Source organism: Neocloeon triangulifer, unplaced genomic scaffold (assembly GCF_031216515.1).
Source record: "Neocloeon triangulifer isolate White Clay Creek 2 clone unplaced genomic scaffold, ASM3121651v1 ptg000014l, whole genome shotgun sequence".
In the NCBI taxonomy this organism is placed as follows: domain Eukaryota; kingdom Metazoa; phylum Arthropoda; class Insecta; order Ephemeroptera; family Baetidae; genus Neocloeon; species Neocloeon triangulifer.
This window is the reverse complement of record NW_026775556.1, coordinates 16,459,370-16,477,300: the sequence shown is the minus strand read 5'-3', so window position 1 is coordinate 16,477,300 and position 17,931 is coordinate 16,459,370. Positions and strand designations below refer to the sequence as shown.

The following is a 17,931-nucleotide window of genomic DNA, read 5'->3' as shown; positions in this document are numbered from 1 at the left end:
AATGTTTCATGATAAATTGGCTAAATGAAAGGGAAAAAACAATAGGTTTATGACAAAAGTGAAAACAAATTTCAGACGGCAAGTGACACAAATTCTGAGAAAATACCTTTGAGACAGTGACTTTCCAAATAGCGGCCTTGCAAGGAAAGAGAGGAAATTTTCATAAAAATTTTGACTAAAGCATCCTCCCATTTAAAAAAATTTGTTATTTACCCAAATATTTGATGTTGTCCCGATGAATGAAAAGAGCAGACTGACGAGAGATAAGTCGAGATCAGCAGAGGGGTGCTCGAGGGGCGGTGGTTTTCTGATAGCGCGTTACAGTGAGAGTGAGTGTCAGCTCAGATTAGAGATTTGGTTTCGTTTGCCGCGCTTATCAGCATTGACGAGGCGTCCCATTCACAAAACGGCTCCTCATGACCGGCGCGTCGATCGGATGTGCCAAAACGAATGTCCCAACATAACCCGCAGTGTCAAACCATGAAACTGATATTTGTATAGCAACTTGCTAACCAATTAAAGTCGGAGCTAAATTTTGAAACGCAATAATTCAAATTTGGCTGAAAGTCAAATATTAGAGGACATGTTTTCGCAAATTGAAACCTCCGCCCCTAATCTCAACAAAACTTGGTTCTAAAAATTAAAGCAGCTCAAAGTCCAAAGTCTTCACTTTTTCTTACAAACAATCATTATCTTCTCTGTCGGAAATGAAAAAAAGCCGCCTCTATTCTTTTAAAGTTCCTTACAGAAAAAAAAATTATGATCATGTCTTTGGTATATTTTTATTATATTCTTGTATGTATATTTTAAAATCTTTTATTGCTTTGGATTCAGGAATAACAATGAGTGTTTGTACCAAATGCAGAAATAAGAATATTTATTCGTTTGAACGCGCGACCGGCGTTGCTCGTCGATAAGAGAAAACCGGATGTTCTCTTCTGTGAGTGCCTTTTGGGAGCGTTCAGCGTTTGGGCGCGCGAAAAGCAGGCAGGCACGCGGCACATGATGACTTTCAACAATTGAAATTTTCTAATTCCGTTTCGTCGTCAAGCTGGAGAAACTAAGACGAGGGATTTTTTTGTTACCAAAATTTTATAGCACGCTATAGAATGGGGTGATTGTATTAATTTTTTCCAACGTCGAGCTGAATTTTCATCAGATATTTTGGCTTAACTGGTAATGCCTTCCGTCAGTTGAAAAATGATAAAAAAAAATGTTTTTCATTTATTTTACCGGTGAAAATTTTTTTGGTCAAAATTTAAAATGAACAGCCAAAAACAATACGTGCTTTTTCCGTTAGTCACATTTGGTTAATTAGAATTTCCATCTGGCCAAATATATAAACTTGGTCAAAAACTGAAAGAAAGCACACACAAAAAAAATCCGAATATTTAAACATTTTCTTCTTCATTTATATCAATTTTTAATATGAACTAGGAGCTTGTCAAATCTAGACTGACAAAATTAACTTCCCAGATCTATATAAATTTTGAAGTTGATTTCATTTTGCAAACAGTGCAAACTTAATTGGGGTGACGGAATCAATTTTAATTGGGCCAATTTTGAGAAACATTTTTAGAAAATTCCCATTAAAGAATGTTAGTTTGCCAACATCAAATTCTTCCAATTAATTAAATTTATCTTAAAATTGATATCTAAAATCAGTGCTAATGTATAATAAAAATTAATCAAGCCGTTTTTTGGCAGAAGCCCCTTGTTAAATTTATTAAAATATTCGATCTGATTATTGCTATGAAATCATTATTATTATTATTTTTTTTAAATAAAAAACCATTTTTCAAAATTTGAAAAATCCATAAAAAAAACTTAAGCTAGCTTACCAGTAGGGCTAGTTCACTTTGAAAGGTTTAACGAATCCAAATTTGACGAGCACCGCCATCCACCTCACTGCCGGCAGTTATTGGAGCAACTGATAGAAGTAAGAGTTAGCGAGCCTCCGAGGGCGGCATTTGCTCTTTGGTGCTGGCAGTGCGGGTGGGGGCGAGAGCGACCACGGACGGGACGGACGAGTCCCTGACCCGGATACTGCAAGGCCGGCCACTGACTTTATCTCCGCCAGACGAGAGCTGCAGCTCAGGCGGATATGCCATTCACAGGTGCTCTCTCGCTCTTTCTTATTGCACACATACACACCGCGTATCCTCCACGCGCTCGCCACTTTCTCCTCGCGGCCGCGCTCATCTCTCTTTGCTCTTTCTCTCTCCCTATTCCCTCTTCGTCTGGTATGCAGAATTTTGCCACTGCTCTCGGCCGGAACTTTTTTCGGGCAGAAATTTTCAGTCGCTCAGAAAAATGCTGCGATATATTTAATTTTTTCTGTTCAATAATTTGCGTTGAGCAAAATAATTTTCATCATCTAATAAAAAATACCCCCCATATACAAGAATGGGCAAAATTTTACAAGGTTATTTTTCTTTAAAAAATTAAATAGTGGCAGAAGTTTTAAACGGAAAGCTGCTATTTAAGTCGTTTTAAAATCTCTAATTAGTCCGGCTGGCTGCGCCCATTCATAAAAAGCGTCTTTATATATTTTTTTCAATTGTATCCGGGTGAAACTTTGCTGCGAATAACTCGTAGCGCCATAAAAGCTTTTGCAGAGGCACAGATAGTTTTGAAATAAGCACCACCCTAAGAAGCCTTCAAAGTAATTTTAATTTTCTGTCTTTTATTATTATCATGATCATCTATTTAAATTTAAAGCATCTATTTTTTAACGATTTAGCAAACCTTTGCAATTTGAAAATTTTGCTTCACTGAAATTTTTAAATTATCCTCAGCAAATTTGATTTGCCCCAGCGTCTTTTGAGGCTTCAATAGTGATCCCGAAGCAAAGGTCACTTCCGGTGACCCTTCAATCATAAATTAAAACGATATTATTTTTTTACCATCTAGAGGAGAAAAAACAAACAAATTCTGCATTGGAAATGATCGTATTTGACTATTCGAGTTTTAATAATTTTACAAGGAAAATTTATATTTAATGTTATCTCAGACTAGAGTTTTTTTTCCTCTCTTGCGTAAAACCACTTGGCTTCCTTGCTGTCGATCGTTATGCGTTAGGTCAAATGTCATTGTGCGGCGCCACCCTCTCCTCTTGTCTAGGGACCTCTGAACAGAAGACATAGTTCGATGTGTATAATAAATAATGGGAAACGATGATGGTTAACATTTAAAATAAAGAGCAGGCATTTCATCTTTATCTTTTAAACCGACTAAACTAAAAACTTTTATCACGGGGAAAAGGATTAAACTCGATTTATTGGATAATTTTTTTACGCGCGCCTCCAGCAGTATTATAGCTTTTATCTTTGCTCTAGTTTGCGGAATGCAATGCACTCGTAAAAAATGTACCCATGAATGGGTCTCTGGAGAGATGATGCGAAAGAATTGCACCTCGATCCTTGATCGTCGCGCGCGCAAAAAAATGGTTTTCATTTAATGGAGTCGACACGTCATTGAGCGGAGAAAGCTCTCTTGCTTGCTTCGTCTAGGTACATATCCCGGATGCTACCATTTTGTCTCCAGGTGCCAGTTAGCGAGAGTCTTTCACTTTATCTCTCCACACTGCATTTTATAAGCAAAAGAACCAACAAATGACCACACAACTATTCTCGTTTACAGCAGCGATCTGGTTTTTGTTACCGTCACGTTTGCCTTTCCTCCGACGCCCAAACGTCTCTTCTTGAGAATACTTTTTTCAAAACGCGATCAATTATTTTTTTATTTTATCAATGATGTCTTAAATTTAATTGAAAATACGTAATTGATGATAAAAAAAAAGAAAAAGAAATTAAAATATTTGGAAACAATTTTTTTCGTTAAATTTAAAAGCGGTGGAGGTAATGCTAATATTTATAAACTCAAATGGAATTCATTCATAAACGAGCACGCGCCTATCGTCATCATTTTCCTCTTTCACTCCTTTTTATATACCTCTATGCTGCTTTCAAAGCTCGGAGCCCAATGCAAATAACAAAAAGAACTCGACACACACAAATGCTTTTCAAAATGAGACTCGATGAAAGTTTCGCTTTTGTTCTTTTTATTCTCGTATTGGGTGTACTTTTCATTCCACTTTTGCTGTTCACATTGTTGGATCGTACTTTGACTGCTTCACCGCCAAAAAGACGGAGAATAGAACGTGCAGCGACTCCACTCGAGATTCGTACACTGGGATGTCCAGAATTCCTGAATTTTTAATATAATTATGTTCAGCTTCATGTACATGAAATTTATAGAAATATTTTTCAAACCACAAATTAAATCTATGTAATTCTCCAAGCTGCAATCCAAATCTGGTGGTGGCAATCCTTGCTCCTGTAGAATCATTTCTACTTCTGGAGGCCATTCTTGCATCAAAGAGTCAACATCTGGCATCAGTCTATGAAATATTATAAGGGTTTAAAAATTTTTATTTTTAATAATTATTAATTTACCTAGTGTAGTTTATTGAAGGAGGTGGATGATTTCTGTGCAATTCTTGAATATCTCTTATCCACTTGTCCACAGCTCTCATATTTTGTTCTGCGTTTTCTAATCTCTTGACCACCTTTAAAAATTTTTTATTTTAATATAAATAAAATTCACTGAATTAAAGCTTTTAATTTTAAATATATAAAAAAAATACCGCTTCCTTTGTTGTGCCTTGCTTTGCTACTGCCCGAAGTTGGAGGTTGAGGACCGCAGGGTCACTTTGTTTCCCTCCCGGCTCGTCCAGAAAGACGAGACCCGCCTTGTCCTCAACGTTGTCGCAGCGAGGCACCTTCAGAAACGCGTCGATGTCTCCGATGGCGGGTATGAAGTCGGGAATGAAAGGACGCAGTCGAAACGCGATCTCGGTAATCTGAGGTGTGTACCGAGTGATGTGGTTGAACAGTTCCTTAACTTCGGCTGGCACACTCAGATGCGCAAACTCTGCAGGGTCGTAAGTGCCCTCCACCCTGACGGCGTTTGGGTCCTGCTCTTCAGAATCGTCGTCGTCGCTGCTTGAACCGTCCGGCGACGGCCCATTATCTGGAAAGTCGACCGCACCGACCTGAAATATTATTGGTAAGGCTCTTTTTTAAGTAAAATTAATAATTTGCCCAAAAGAAATTCTATATAATATGATTTATAAATTTATATTTTTAAATATTTAATACTTTTTATAATTAAAAAAAAAAAAAAACGAAGAAGCTAAAAAATTAAAGTTTTAAGTAAAAATTTAATCTGATGTTGTTTCATATTGAAAAAATTATCAAACCTCGGCGTCCTCAGCATCAGAATGCTGATCATCACTCTTGCGCCGCAAATTTGATATTGTGTTATGATTTCCAGTCAATTCTGTGGGAACTGTGGGGGGGCTTTGTTTTGAACTTGATGGTGTAGGCTCCACGTCCTGCTTTTCATCGTCTGGCTCAAGCATATTGCCTCTAAAGTCCTCAAGTAAGAATGATTGAAGAATAAATTAAAAAATAAAATAAAATAAAATTGAAATAATAAAAAAATTTAAATTTAAATAATTATTGTAACCTTGATTCAAACTAAATGTACGGGTAGAATTAAAAAATCAGTTGCGAAATTTCGAATCAAACAACTTTTGTAATTAATTATTTTTTCGAGAAACGTTTTGCACACTCACACTCACGTGCATCAGAGACAGCTCAAGAATTCACGCTCTGGAATTCCATTTAAATGTTTCCCGCCGCGAGCGCCACTGGGAGAGAGCTTACGTTTCTCGTACGTAAACACTGGGGGCTAAAAATATCGATATTCGCAGGCGAGCCGTGGTACGAAGTCGCGGAATAATAAATTTACGCAACATACCCCGTCTCACCCCGACCTCAATTATTCCAGCCTGAAGCGAATATTAGCAGCACAATACTTGCGTTTCTGCGAGGGGCCGCAAAGGTGCAGCTGCACTGACGAAGCCCCTTCGGTCCTCGATCGTTCTCCGTCGTCGTAAGAGAGGTATGCGTACAATATCGTCGAGCAAGAGGAAAATTTAAGTCTCGCACTGAATGGGACTCTCTCAAGTGTCAAATTGACATGGTCATCGGAACTGTGCAGGGCGGGTCCGGATTTATTTTGATCTCGGTCCCAATTTGTGCACCGCGAAATATCCTCGATTGATTGACAGGCCAGGCAGGTGCATTATTATTTCCGGGAGGAATCGAGGCATTTAAATCGCGGACCTTGCTAGAGAGATCTTTTTGCATGTCTGCTTGCTTTTGGTTTTGATATTTTGTTTTGAAAAATTAATTTTTTGTTGTGGTTTTGTCTAGGAAATTTTAACCAGTATAGCCCACACCCTTATTTTTTGTTGGAGGCCAATCGCATAGTATTTTACCAGCCAAGTGTGTCTCCAAAATTAATATCAAAATGGTTTGTTTGATTTTTTAATTTAAGATTTTTTTGAACGCATAAATTAAATTATAATTTTTAATAATCAACCTCTTTTGATCGAATATAGGACAACAAAGGTAGCCCCGAGGAGAAACAAAAAGCCAACAGTGGCAGTATGGGCTCTGTGTGGAAAAGGCTGCAGCGGGTCAACAAACGAGCTGCCCGTTTCCAATTCACAGTGTCCTACCACCAAGTCACTCTTGACACTTCAGCCAAATGGTATGCAAATAATTTTTAGTTTTTAACTTTCAATTTAAAAATTTTAATCAACACCAGGAAACCGAACAAACTGAGCGTTGCTTTTACGAGACGCAGTCGAAGAGTTTTGACCAACCCTCTTCCCTGGGAGCCAACGATGAAAGACCCCTTGAGAGGGCTCGTCATCTGGGCCGTGCCAGAAAACCAAACCGTAGCTGTCACATTGTTCAAAGATCCCCGGACCCACGAGTTGGAGGATAAAGATTGGACCTTTGTCTTAGAAGACGTAATTTATAAATTAAAATTAAAGGAAAGATTTTTATTTCTTGAAATCAGGTTGGACCGAATGGGAAACGGAGACAGTTGGCAGCTGTGCCCATAAATATGAAGCAATATGCTAACGTTGTGGCTTCTCACCAGGAAGAATTGAAACTTACCCTGAAACCAACCAGCAAGAAAATCACGGCTGCCAGTTTGGAGTGTACAATTTGCAGTTTTCTCTTGCGGGAAGGAAAAGCAACGTAATTCTGAAGTAATATATTTAGGCAAGATATTAAATTTTAAATTTATAGTGATGAGGACATGCAGAGCATGGCCAGTCTTATGAGCACAAACAACACAATGGACGTTGCAATCATGAAAGACTTTGACGAAGAAGAAGAGGATGAAGGTACGCTTCTTATATTCAAGTTGAATTTTCACCCAAAATTAATTTTATATTATTTTGTCAGAAATGAATAATAGTAGAATCAAGGAGCTTGGAGATATCACGTCACAAATCGACCAATTGACCAACAGCATTAGCGAAAATGAATGGGGCAGTTCAAATTCAACCCCCGTTCCCAGTATTCCGTGTTCACCAAGAGACGAGATACCACCCAAAGTTTTTGAAGAGCCAGAGTATGGTTTGAAATTTAAATTCAGCAAACAAAATTAATTGTTTCTCGTTTCTCACAGGTCTGCCAATAGCAGTACTCAGGAGATTAGGCTGAAGTTAAAGCCGTTGGATTTTGAAAACGTAAGTGTTTTTGTCAGCTCGTGATTATTTTATTTTTTGATTTGTCTTATTCCAGGGAAACCAAAGTATCACTCCACTATCTCGATCAATCAGAGAGACGACACCAGGCCAGGATCTTTTGGAGTGGTGTAAAGATGTGACCAGGAATTATCCTGGCGTGAAAGTCACAAATTTGACCACTTCTTGGCGCAACGGCATGGCGTTTTGTGCCCTCATTCATTACCATCGTCCTGATTTTATGTGAGAAAATTGTTTTGTGTATTGAATACTTACTGACATTTCATTTCCAAAGTGACTTCGATAAACTGCTGCCTCATGATATTAGAGGAAACTGCAAAATTGCCTTTGATGCTGGAGAGCAATTGGGAATTCCTCGAGTGATAGAACCGGCAGATATGGCTGTCTTGGCAGTGCCAGACAAACTTGCTGTCATGACCTACCTGTACCAGTTGAGAGCTCACTTCACTGGTAAAAGCTATGATTCAAAATGGTTAAACTTGATTTTAACAATACTTTTTGCAGGTCATGAATTGGAGGTACAGCAAATTGGTAAAACAATTGATGAGTCGTCATACATGATTGGAAGGTTCAATACAGACAACAACTCTGATGTTTCTGCCCAGCTCTTTGGTGCTGAAATTCGCAATTTGCAGCATAAAGAAACTGAAGAGAAAAAGGGTATGTAATTTATATTTTGATCTGAACTTGTTTCTTTAATTTAAATTATTTTAATATCAGAACGAGCTTCCTCTCCTCCTCTTGGTGCGGTGCGCGAAGTAAAGGAGAAGTTCCTTGCGAGTTCTAAAAGCATTCTAGGCAAGGTTTTGTCTCCCTCTAAAGAGAAGACTTTACTCAAGAGTGAAAGGGTAAAGCAATGCACAATAGTTTATTAATTCTGGAATTGACTTTGAGATGTTGCAGGCAAAGTCGCCCACCACTCCTTCACCACCACCCCTAGCTCAGCCCTTGATGACGAGACGTCAACTCACTGATCCTTTTGGCTCCGACGATGAAGATGATGAGCAAAAGTATTTATTACAAATATTTTCAGTCATTTTATACAGTCACTTCTTTCGCAGACAATCTAGTTCGGAAGCAAGAGAAACCACGCCAAAGGCAATGTCTCCTATTGAAGTAATATTTTTTTGGTCTCTTGTGAAGTGAAATTGATTTTGATAATTGTTTAGGATGATGGGTTTATAATTGAGGTGTCAAGTCAACCAGGTAGCCCACCTGAAGTTTTGTCGCCCACAGACTCAAATACAAAGGTATTGTGTTGATAATGCACCCTTTAGGGATCTGCTGGTTTGAGAAATAATTACTACCAAGTCTAGCTGGTTTGCAGTGCTCTGTAATAACCAGGTTTTGCCCCTTCCCAGCTGTAACGCATTTACTTTGTTTTTAAATCGGGTCAATCTAATTTGTCCCTGTTCAGCTTATAGTGTTGTCCATGTCCCACTTTGCATAGCCCGATTGACCCGATTCCAGTCAATTAGCTGATTAGGCAGCTAAGCGTCCATTACGTGATTGAGAAAAAGATCGGCATGCCATGACAAGCATGATTTTTGTGTGTTCAGCACATTTTAAAACGCCACGAGGAACTGAAAGAGCGCGCCAGACAGTTGCTGGAGCAAGCTCGCAAAGATGCTGTCCGAGGAGGCGCTCCGTTACCACCATTATCACTCGCTGTCTCGAAAAGCTCATCCAAGGTATGCTCGAAATCCGTTAGTATGCGCCTGTTAATTATATGGAAAATTTAATTTTTAAGAAACTTGAAATAATCTTGATGTGATGCATTTTTAGCAAAATGAGAAGAGACAACAACAGTTGAAAGAGAAAGCAAGGATGCTTATTGAAGAGGCGCGCAAAGGAGTCGTAACCTCTCCTGATCTTACAAGTCCAATGAGCCCGGACGGCGAAAGCCCTGCTAAAGAATTGAAATCGCCAACAAGTCCAGTCAGTCAAGTCTTAAAATAATTTTTGTAAGTTTTATTTATTATTTAATGATTTTGAAGTGGAGCGGTTATGAAAACTCGCCCATGAGTGAAGCAAACATTAGAAGACCCCCAAAACTGCAGTCTTTTTCTTCACTTATCGAGCGCATTTCCCCAGACAAGGAGCAGGAACCAAAGTCCAAAGTAAATAATTTAAAATATAATTTTATTTGAAATTACAATTTTTTTGCTCAAGGATCCTGGTAATTACACTCACAATGAGCTGGAAATTTTGGAGAGAGAACAGAACCAGATAGATCAAAAAGCTGCCCATCTCGAGAAGGAGTTGCGGAAAGTCATGGACACAGGTGAAATAAAAGGCTGATTTTTATATTGGAATGCAATATTGACATGGATTTTCTTACAGGAAATCAAAGAGAAAAGGAGGAAGAGTTGATGGCTCAGTGGTTCCTATTGGTGAACAAAAAGAACGCATTGCTACGAAGGCAAATGCAACTCAATATATTGTAAGGTTGTCTTGAAGTGTAATAAATGATATCTAATTGAAAAAAAAAATACAGAGAAAAAGAAGACGATTTGAAGAGACGGTGTGAACTGTTGAACAGGGAGCTCAGAAGCATTCTCTCAATCGAAGGTTGGTGTTTCTATAAATCTATACATTAGCATAAAATTATTGGTATAATTTTTCCAATAAATTTTTAGATTGGCAAAAGACAGAGGAGCAAAAGCTCCGGGAGACGCTGCTTTTACAGGAGCTGGTGACCCTTATGGATAAAAGGGATGAGCTTGTGCACCACCTCGACTCTCAAGAGAGAGCGTAAGTTGAATTTGACTTGTTCTTTTCCGCTGTTAATTAAATATTTGCAGCATTGAGGATGATGACAGAATAGAGGAGGATTTGTCAAGAGCCACTATTGGAGGGCACAACAACCGAAATTGTGTTATTCAATAGTTAAACATAGTCAGCTCCATTGCTAGTGATACATAATTTAATTTAAAACGGGGAAGATGCTTGTGTGGCTGAAAATAATCATACAGAGGATGGTGTGTTGTAAACTGACTGGTACATCGGGGCGCTTCCTCATTTCTTATAAAATTTTTTAAATTAATTTTAAGCATATTCAAGACGGAAACAATGATATTTACAGAGTAATTAGAGTTGATTTAAGTTTCTTGCCATGTGAGCTTTAGTTAAAGTCAAGTTTTAATTATTGCATTTTTCTGTGTGAATTGATACGGTTACTTGCACTTTGTGAAACTTTTTCAAGTTTTCGCTTGTGGTTGCCAAAGTTAAAGGTGCCAGATATGATTTAAGTTGAGAGTTGGTTAATTATCACGAAATTCTCTTTGACAATCTGTGATTTGGTTTTATCACAATAAGTTTCACGACTAAAAAATGTTTAATGCAATATTCACTTTTATTAATTTAAGTTGTAAGCTTTACGTCTGTGAACAGCCCTGTTAATAATTTTTAATATGAATAAAAATTGTCTTTCGTCATGAAAAAAATATCACTATACAAAAGCTATATTTTTATATTATCACATTATCTTCTCCTGAATGTAATTTTTAAAGAGAAAAAGTGCATACGTCTAGCAGGTTTGGAATTTAAGATGAAAAGGAATTTTTTAATGTTGCCTGATTTTCAGGATTTGAAATAATGAGACCGAGCAAAGCATTTGTATTCTTTTCCAAAGAACTTTCAACAAAAGTCATCAAATGAAGAGTCATTAGCTAAATTAAAGCTATATAACAATTTATATAGTTTCAGTATTCCATTCGTTCTTTTTTGCCAATCCTTCTTAACGCTCATAATGACATGGTGCATTAGCAATTTTGCAAAACTATAGTGAATAACGAATAACGCTGTGCAATATATTATTTTGAGTTGGATAAGCGCTTTGTCGTGCTAAGTCGCAAATTTTTAGTTTTGCCCAAATTATGTTGGTTTTTAGCCTCAATCAAGGTTTCTGCAAACTAAGCACTTTTGTATCTCCTAAAATGTTATAGGGAAAAAGGCAGAAAATCCGATCGTATCTTGACTCAAACGACGCCCTCCACTCTTCCTTTCTATATTATCTTTCTGCTGTTAATATTAGTAGGCGCTGGCCTTGCTTTTAATAAAATGTCAGTATTATTTTAACGGCTCTCGGAACTTCCGCAAAATAAAAATGAAGTGGATCTTTTTGTAGAAGAAACCACGACTTGGTAAATTATTAGATCGACCAGCAGACGTCAGGGAAAGGTGGGCGCCGTACATATATTCCGGAACAATTAAGGTTGGTGATGTATGGAGAGGCGTGTTCAACACACGCCGTGTTGCAGTTTGAGCCGAACGAAGGCCACCAGTTCAAGAAAAGGTGTCGCTATAAATCAGAAGATTTTGGTTGTAGTAAGTGGATTAAAAAAAGCAGGGATGGAGTAATGAAAAGATCGTATAAAAATGTCTATGGTCAGTTATATTGGTAAAAGTAAAAAGCAGAAAAATTCAATTTTTAAATATTCATCATTGAACTTCATTTGAATCTTCTATACAAGTTAAAATCATTTAATTTTTTAGAACTAAAGATTTGCTGCGTGGCATTTTCCTATTCTAAATCAAGATGTATAGATAAAAAACTATTTGTTAAAAATGTTTTGATCAACTTCGTGTAACTGTTTTTTAATTTTAATGCACAAATTATATTCATTAACCAGAAAATATCTACCACCAATCAAAGTAATTAAATTGTTACAGATTATCGCAGATTATTAACTAATTTTTCTTCTCAAACCGTTAACAATTTTTCTAGACAAAAAACCTATTTTCTAGAATAGCTTAATTGCCGTAATTATCTTCTTCAACTTAATTAACAAACGTTTGGAAAATTAAATAGAGAACCTTCAGTTGCTATAAACGACTGTAAATCAGTACTTTGCCCTCTATACACGCAGAATATGAGAAAGACACCTAGATGGTTTATGCAGGATAATTGCTCGCGTCATGTGCGCGCCGCCAAGGCCGAGCGAGCATCTCGTTGATAATGGGAGGCAAGAGCACCTCATCTGGACTGCACTTTAATAATCCTGTGTACACTCTATTTTATAGCACAGCCGCCGGAGTGTAATTTTTCTCAATTTTGAAAAAGGAAGGCTGCACACGCCTCGGCTTAAAACAAATTAAGATGCATGGTGTGCAAAATAATGTATTCCCAAGCACGCCGGCCAAAGCAGAGCGGCCAAGTGTGTATATGTATATATGGGAGGTTGGGGAGCCATTATATCGTGTGAAGTTTCCAAGGCCCTCCCAAACCTCCAAGTGGCCAAAAATGGCCTTGACCTGGAACGCGCCGTCAAGTTAAATTGAGAATTTTGGTTAAAAACGTTGTTATTTGTTTACCTTAAATTACGTGGAAATAAAACTTGCAGCTATTATATCAATTCTGCAAGAGCAATAAAAATTTTTAACATTTCATACTAATACATAACAGGACCAAGATGGTTAAAACTTGTGGGAGAAATTTAGATTTATCTTGATTTTATTATTCTGTAAATCTATTGAAAACTATTAATGAGAAAAGTCGCAGATCATCGTTGTAAATAAATGACGATTTGTATAAAAACAGCATGCAGTGAAAAGCTAACAAGATGATCTATGGGATCGTAGCTGCACGGGACGCTAATTTAATTAAGCACCTTTTCACGGAACGACACACATAATATAATAAACAGGCGCGCACCTTCCGGAGATGAGCGCTGCATTGCGAAACGCGTCTAGCAAAGTCATTTCTATTTTTCCCGGGAGTGCAAGTAAACAACAAAGCGAGTTTGCCGCATTTTATTATACCTGCTCTTTATTTTTGCCGCGAGAAAAGTGGAAGCCAGAGAGATTATTCAAGTGCGCTTCCTGATGATCAGGTCGGGTTTGGAGCTTCGAGGCCGACTGGTTATTCTAGAGCGAGGCAAGGTCAGTTCCGTCCTGCCCTGGCACGAGGAAATTGATCAGATTCACTTTTAGTCGTTGACTCCAAGTAAAAAAATTGTGGTGGATTCTAGCGAATTTGGCGTCGAGATGAACGTTAGGAAGTTCCCAATGAAAACAATCGTCCTGCCCGAACATTAATAGCAAAACCTTGGAGATATAATTTGCCTTTTTGGTGGCCCAATTTTTTGCATAGGGAATATTAAGCACTTCCGCAACAAAACATTTCTTCAATTTCTTGTGAGCTTAACGCATCGTAGTTTTATTACATTCATCATACACAGTAAACAGTACTTTGAAGAAATATGCGTGGGAAAATTGATTCAATAAGTCTTGCGAGTTCGATGAACAAGTAGATTGCGTTTTTTATGATAAAATGCTATTGAACAAAATGTAGTTCTCAAAAGTTTTGAAATAAAGTTAACATTCTCAAAGAAAAATATTTCTTGCAAGGAATACATTGTTAATAGGAATTCAGTTAAAACTGCGCAGTAAAATTATCAGTGCAATCCCTCATCTCTAATTATAAAAAATTATTAGCAATTATTATATAAGTTTTTTTTTATTTACTTGCAATACCTAAAATCTTGTGTAATAAAAAAATTCTCGGCTGCTTAATGCAAACCAGTATTATTTTTTTTAAATCGTCACCTCCAAGGTACAAATGACTTTTTGTACACATAAATTATAAGGACAATGCAAATGACTTAATTAAATGTTCCTCTTTGCTTTGAGCAATATAATTTCGCACATGATCTTCATTCAATTTGAATTGCTTTTAAACTTCAAGGCACTTCAAGGGACCTCAATGATGGAAATTTATCTTAATTCTTTAACGAGTCACTCATTAAAAAGCCCAAGGGAGCATATTTTCACTCTCGTCGCACACGCGTAAGGCCGTTTTAATTTCCGTCCGCTTCCGCGTCTGACGATTGTCTTTCGAGTGCTAATTGATACTTCTATCTTCTTGTGCTTTTTAAATTCTGAAATTCCTGGTCGGGTAGTTAAGGTGTGCACATGAAAAGGAAAAAATATACTTGAGGATAAAAACAATATCAAGACGCGGCATACCTGCAAGTTGCCTAATTCGGAAAAGGCGGCTGCGGATAGATTAGGAAGAACCGAGGCAGTTGCGGTAGCGCATTATTGTTTTTGCCGGCAAGGTCGGTCGGAAGGTGAGCTCACGCACTGGCCGATGGAGGTGGTTGTGGTTTCAGAGGTGGTGAGGGAGGATGCAGCAAGTCCTCGTCGAGCGATCCGAACGAGCGTCGGGACAGTTGACCGCGGCGCGCCAAAGGCGGTGTTTGCTCCTCCGGGATTACTCGTCAAGAGGAATTAACCTAACAATACTCAGGTAAAACTTTCATTCTACTCTATTTTTACAAATATATTCATAATAATTAAAAATCAAAATCAATTTTATCGATGGATTTAAATTAAAATTCTTGCTATAGAAGCTTTAATTAATTATAATATGCATGCATTTTTATTTGTGATGTTTGAACAAAGATTTCGCCTATTTTAAGATTAATAATAATAATTGCTCAAGAGTGGCACTACTTGATCATGGTGAAATCGAAGTTAAAGCGCGCGCGGCCAGTAGATCGAGCCGATCTTATTGTGAGTGCAGGCTAGAGTATATTCCTTCTTGCGTCATGCATGTGTGCAATTACAACCTTCAAAGAGTAAAAGGCTGCACGCATTTTACTTTTGTTTTTACTCCATATTCTATCACGCGTAGGATTTCTTTCAACTCAAGAAAATATATTGATATAAATTAATAATGCAAGAAAATTAATCGCGCCCGAAACACTTCGTTCGTGCAAAGTCATCGAAAGCTTTAATTAGAGGACACTTGAACGTCCGCCAAACAATTGAACAATCGGAACACCTCGAACGGCACCAGCATATAATTCGGTTGCGAACTTTCAACAGCGCGTTTGGAACTTTGTCGCGATTCTCAACAATAATCGCACCGGGCTTTCTTTGCGCAATCTTGGCCGCAGATCAAATTGCGCAAACAAAGAGACGATACGCCGGTCGGGTTTTCCTTTTCCTTTTTACTGAAATACCAAAAATGACAATTTTTCAGCATTTCAAAACAATTATCTGATAAGGGAAGAACCGTCGCCTTTTGCTAACTGTTCGCGTAGATAAAACAACGCGCCTAAAAGTGGTGCTGCGAGATAAAGAAATAAACTTTTTACTCACGTTAGCTGCATTTTTACTCCGCAGACTTCAAAATGCTGACCAAGGCTTACGCGTCATTGGTACTGGCTGTGGATGTTGTTGTGGCTCTGGTCAAACTCATCCTAATTCTTTTGGAGTCTCTGTTCCGTCTGGTTGTGCCCGTCGAGCAGAAGTCGATCAAGAATGAAGTTGTCCTGGTAAAACTTGCAATTTATTCATAAAACGTGATTGCATTTTTTAATTATGGGAAATCTAAGGTTACTGGAGCTGGACAGGGCATTGGAAAAGAACTGGCCTACCAGCTGCACGGCCTAGGCGCCAAACTGGTGCTCTGGGACATGGACGGGGTCAAGTGCGAGCAGGTGGCCAAGGAAATCAAGTCAATGGGAGGAACGGCAGCCTCCTTCTGCTGCGACGTCACCGACAGGCAAAAGGTTCTGGAGTTGGCCAAGCAGGTCAAGCAAGAGGTAAACAATTGTGCAATAAATTATAAAAAATAACAACTTACTTACATTCCTTTAGTTGCTTAGTTTAGAGATAAAACGGAGGGAACTAACTAAAAAATAATGCACTAAAATTTTCCTCCCCTTTTCTTTCAATTAAAATTTCTAAATTTTCAAAATAAAAAAAGATTTTTTCTAAAAATCATATGATAGAAATGGCTTTGTTCTTGTTAAAAATTTTTTTAAATTTTTTTTTATAATTAAAAAATTTTAATGAGAACAAAGCCCGCTTTCTTCACTTCATACTTGAGTAAAAATTTCTTCAAACTAGAAATTCACTTAATTAATTTTGATTTTCTTTCAGGTTGGTCCCGTCACGATTTTGATCAACAACGCTGGCATTATGCCCTGCAAGCCTCTTGAAAAACACACCGAAAACGAAATCCGCAAGAACTTCGACGTCAACATTATTTCACACTTCTGGGTAATTATTTTGATTCTGATTAAAAGTAAAAAAATTGAGATTAATAATAAATTCTAGATGCTGGAGGCCTTCCTTCCAGACATGCGTGCCGCCGGCCGTGGACACATCGTCGCCCTTTCCTCGATGGCCGGACTTTGCGGCCTGCCCAACTTGGTTCCATACTGCGGCGCCAAATTCGCCGTCAGAGGTAAAAATGCACCTAACATGGAAGAGCTCCATTGAACTATTTTATTTTCTTTCTCCAAAGGAATGATGGAGGCCTTGAGGGAGGAGTTCAGGCAAGACCCTAAGAAGCCCGACATTCAACTGACCACCATCTACCCATTCATTGTCGGCACCGGCTTGGTCCACAAGCCCAGAATTAGGTTCCCTTCCCTGTTGGGCATTGTGTCTCCCAAGAGCGCCGCCAGCCACATTATTCTCGCCATGAGGAGGAATCAGAACGAGATGACCATCCCTCGTGCCCTCTTCCACATGAATAATGTCACGAGGTATAAGACAAAATTTCTCTAATGAATAAATTTTGCTCAACAAATTAATTTTCTGTTCAGAATTCTTCCGAGCAAGATCGCCGACGTGATGCGCGACGTGATCGACAGTGGATGCGATTCTCACGAGTGAAGTGAATTAAACTTGAAGTGCGCCAAAGACAATTTTTGACGCATTTTGCGTGTTTGCTCCACCAGATATTTTTTAGAATTATGTGTATTTATTTTGCGTCGAAAATCCTCTCGCCACGTTACTCTAACAAAAATCAAATCGCCAAATTTGATTGAAGGTGGAATAACATGGTAATGAAGAGGCTGCGTATGTGTCTCTGTGACGTTGCGCGCCGAGATTGGTAATGCTGTTGAATTTGGAGTCTGCGACTTTTGCACTTTGAGGTTAGTAGAACCTGACGAGCTAAAAGGTAGATATTTTTATTTAACTGCGGGAATCCAACCTGTAATTTGTTCCTTTCGAAACACTATAAATTAAAAAAAAAAAAAAATGTAGAATTTTGCAAATTGGGCAAGATCTCAAACGAGCAAAACGTCGAGCAGAATTCTCCAGTGACCCGGGACTACAACTGATGTTTTTTCATATTCCCGCAAGAAGTTTGTAAACTCTTGCTAAATAAATATGATTTGTAAATTTTTTAAATAAAGTGTGTGACTCATTCAAAACAATTCACAAGAAACACGTGCGTATTTCAATCTACCGACAATTCCCAATTTGAATAAAGACGCTCTTGATGATTTTTTTTTATTTCTATTAAAAAGTAAGTGGTATTTTTG

General features: G+C 38.0%; 3 protein-coding genes across 7 annotated transcripts; 2 read left to right on the top strand and 1 right to left on the bottom strand.

Annotated features, from left to right (window-relative positions):
• Positions 1-4,055: 4,055 nt before the first annotated feature.
• Positions 4,056-6,063, bottom strand: LOC132200547 (intraflagellar transport protein 46 homolog). Of its 5 annotated transcripts, none has more exons than XM_059626077.1 (6): positions 5,642-6,063; positions 5,264-5,440; positions 4,649-5,056; positions 4,458-4,570; positions 4,275-4,402; positions 4,056-4,209 (listed from the first exon to the last, which is right to left on the bottom strand). In XM_059626077.1, exons 1-6 carry the CDS (start codon positions 5,651-5,653, stop codon positions 4,106-4,108), a joined length of 942 nt encoding a protein of 313 aa, XP_059482060.1. In that variant the 5' UTR covers positions 5,654-6,063; the 3' UTR covers positions 4,056-4,105. The 5 variants fall into 5 exon arrangements, with proteins under 5 accessions (XP_059482060.1, XP_059482061.1, XP_059482062.1 ...); XM_059626078.1 differs by having other exon boundaries at positions 5,648-6,063; XM_059626079.1 differs by having other exon boundaries at positions 5,264-5,432; positions 5,642-6,062.
• Positions 5,747-11,120, top strand: LOC132200546 (EH domain-binding protein 1). The gene is given in 22 exon segments (XM_059626076.1): positions 5,747-5,970; positions 6,285-6,384; positions 6,473-6,624; positions 6,682-6,889; positions 6,940-7,124; positions 7,176-7,273; positions 7,335-7,621; positions 7,677-7,861; positions 7,914-8,089; positions 8,144-8,299; positions 8,360-8,487; positions 8,543-8,649; positions 8,701-8,755; positions 8,809-8,889; positions 9,199-9,330; positions 9,425-9,577; positions 9,637-9,759; positions 9,812-9,923; positions 9,983-10,082; positions 10,137-10,210; positions 10,279-10,393; positions 10,444-11,120. Coding segments are annotated over 21 exon segments (2,715 nt in total). The 5' UTR covers positions 5,747-5,970; positions 6,285-6,381; the 3' UTR covers positions 10,529-11,120.
• Positions 11,121-14,738: 3,618 nt separating this feature from the next.
• LOC132199938 (estradiol 17-beta-dehydrogenase 11-like) lies at positions 14,739-17,661 on the top strand. Its single transcript, XM_059625052.1, has 7 exons — positions 14,739-14,891; positions 15,773-15,924; positions 15,985-16,194; positions 16,535-16,654; positions 16,712-16,841; positions 16,902-17,145; positions 17,206-17,661. The coding sequence occupies exons 2-7, from the start codon at positions 15,781-15,783 to the stop codon at positions 17,273-17,275; spliced, it is 918 nt and encodes a 305-aa protein (XP_059481035.1). The 5' UTR covers positions 14,739-14,891; positions 15,773-15,780; the 3' UTR covers positions 17,276-17,661.
• The last annotated feature ends 270 nt before the right edge of the window (positions 17,662-17,931 follow it).

Excerpts from the sequence above, each read along its gene's own strand:
- LOC132200547 (XM_059626077.1), bottom strand. Across the intron at positions 4,571-4,648 it reads AAGGCACAACAAAGGAAGCG|GTGGTCAAGAGATTAGAAAA; the intron begins GTATTTTTTTTA and ends AAATTTTTAAAG. Across the intron at positions 4,210-4,274 it reads TTACATAGATTTAATTTGTG|GAATTCTGGACATCCCAGTG; the intron begins GTTTGAAAAATA and ends TTAAAAATTCAG.
- LOC132199938 (XM_059625052.1), top strand. The coding sequence starts at position 15,781 with ATGCTGACCAAGGCTTACGCGTCATTGGTACTGGCTGTGGATGTTGTT. Across the intron at positions 16,195-16,534 it reads CCAAGCAGGTCAAGCAAGAG|GTTGGTCCCGTCACGATTTT; the intron begins GTAAACAATTGT and ends ATTTTCTTTCAG. Across the intron at positions 16,842-16,901 it reads CGCCAAATTCGCCGTCAGAG|GAATGATGGAGGCCTTGAGG; the intron begins GTAAAAATGCAC and ends CTTTCTCCAAAG.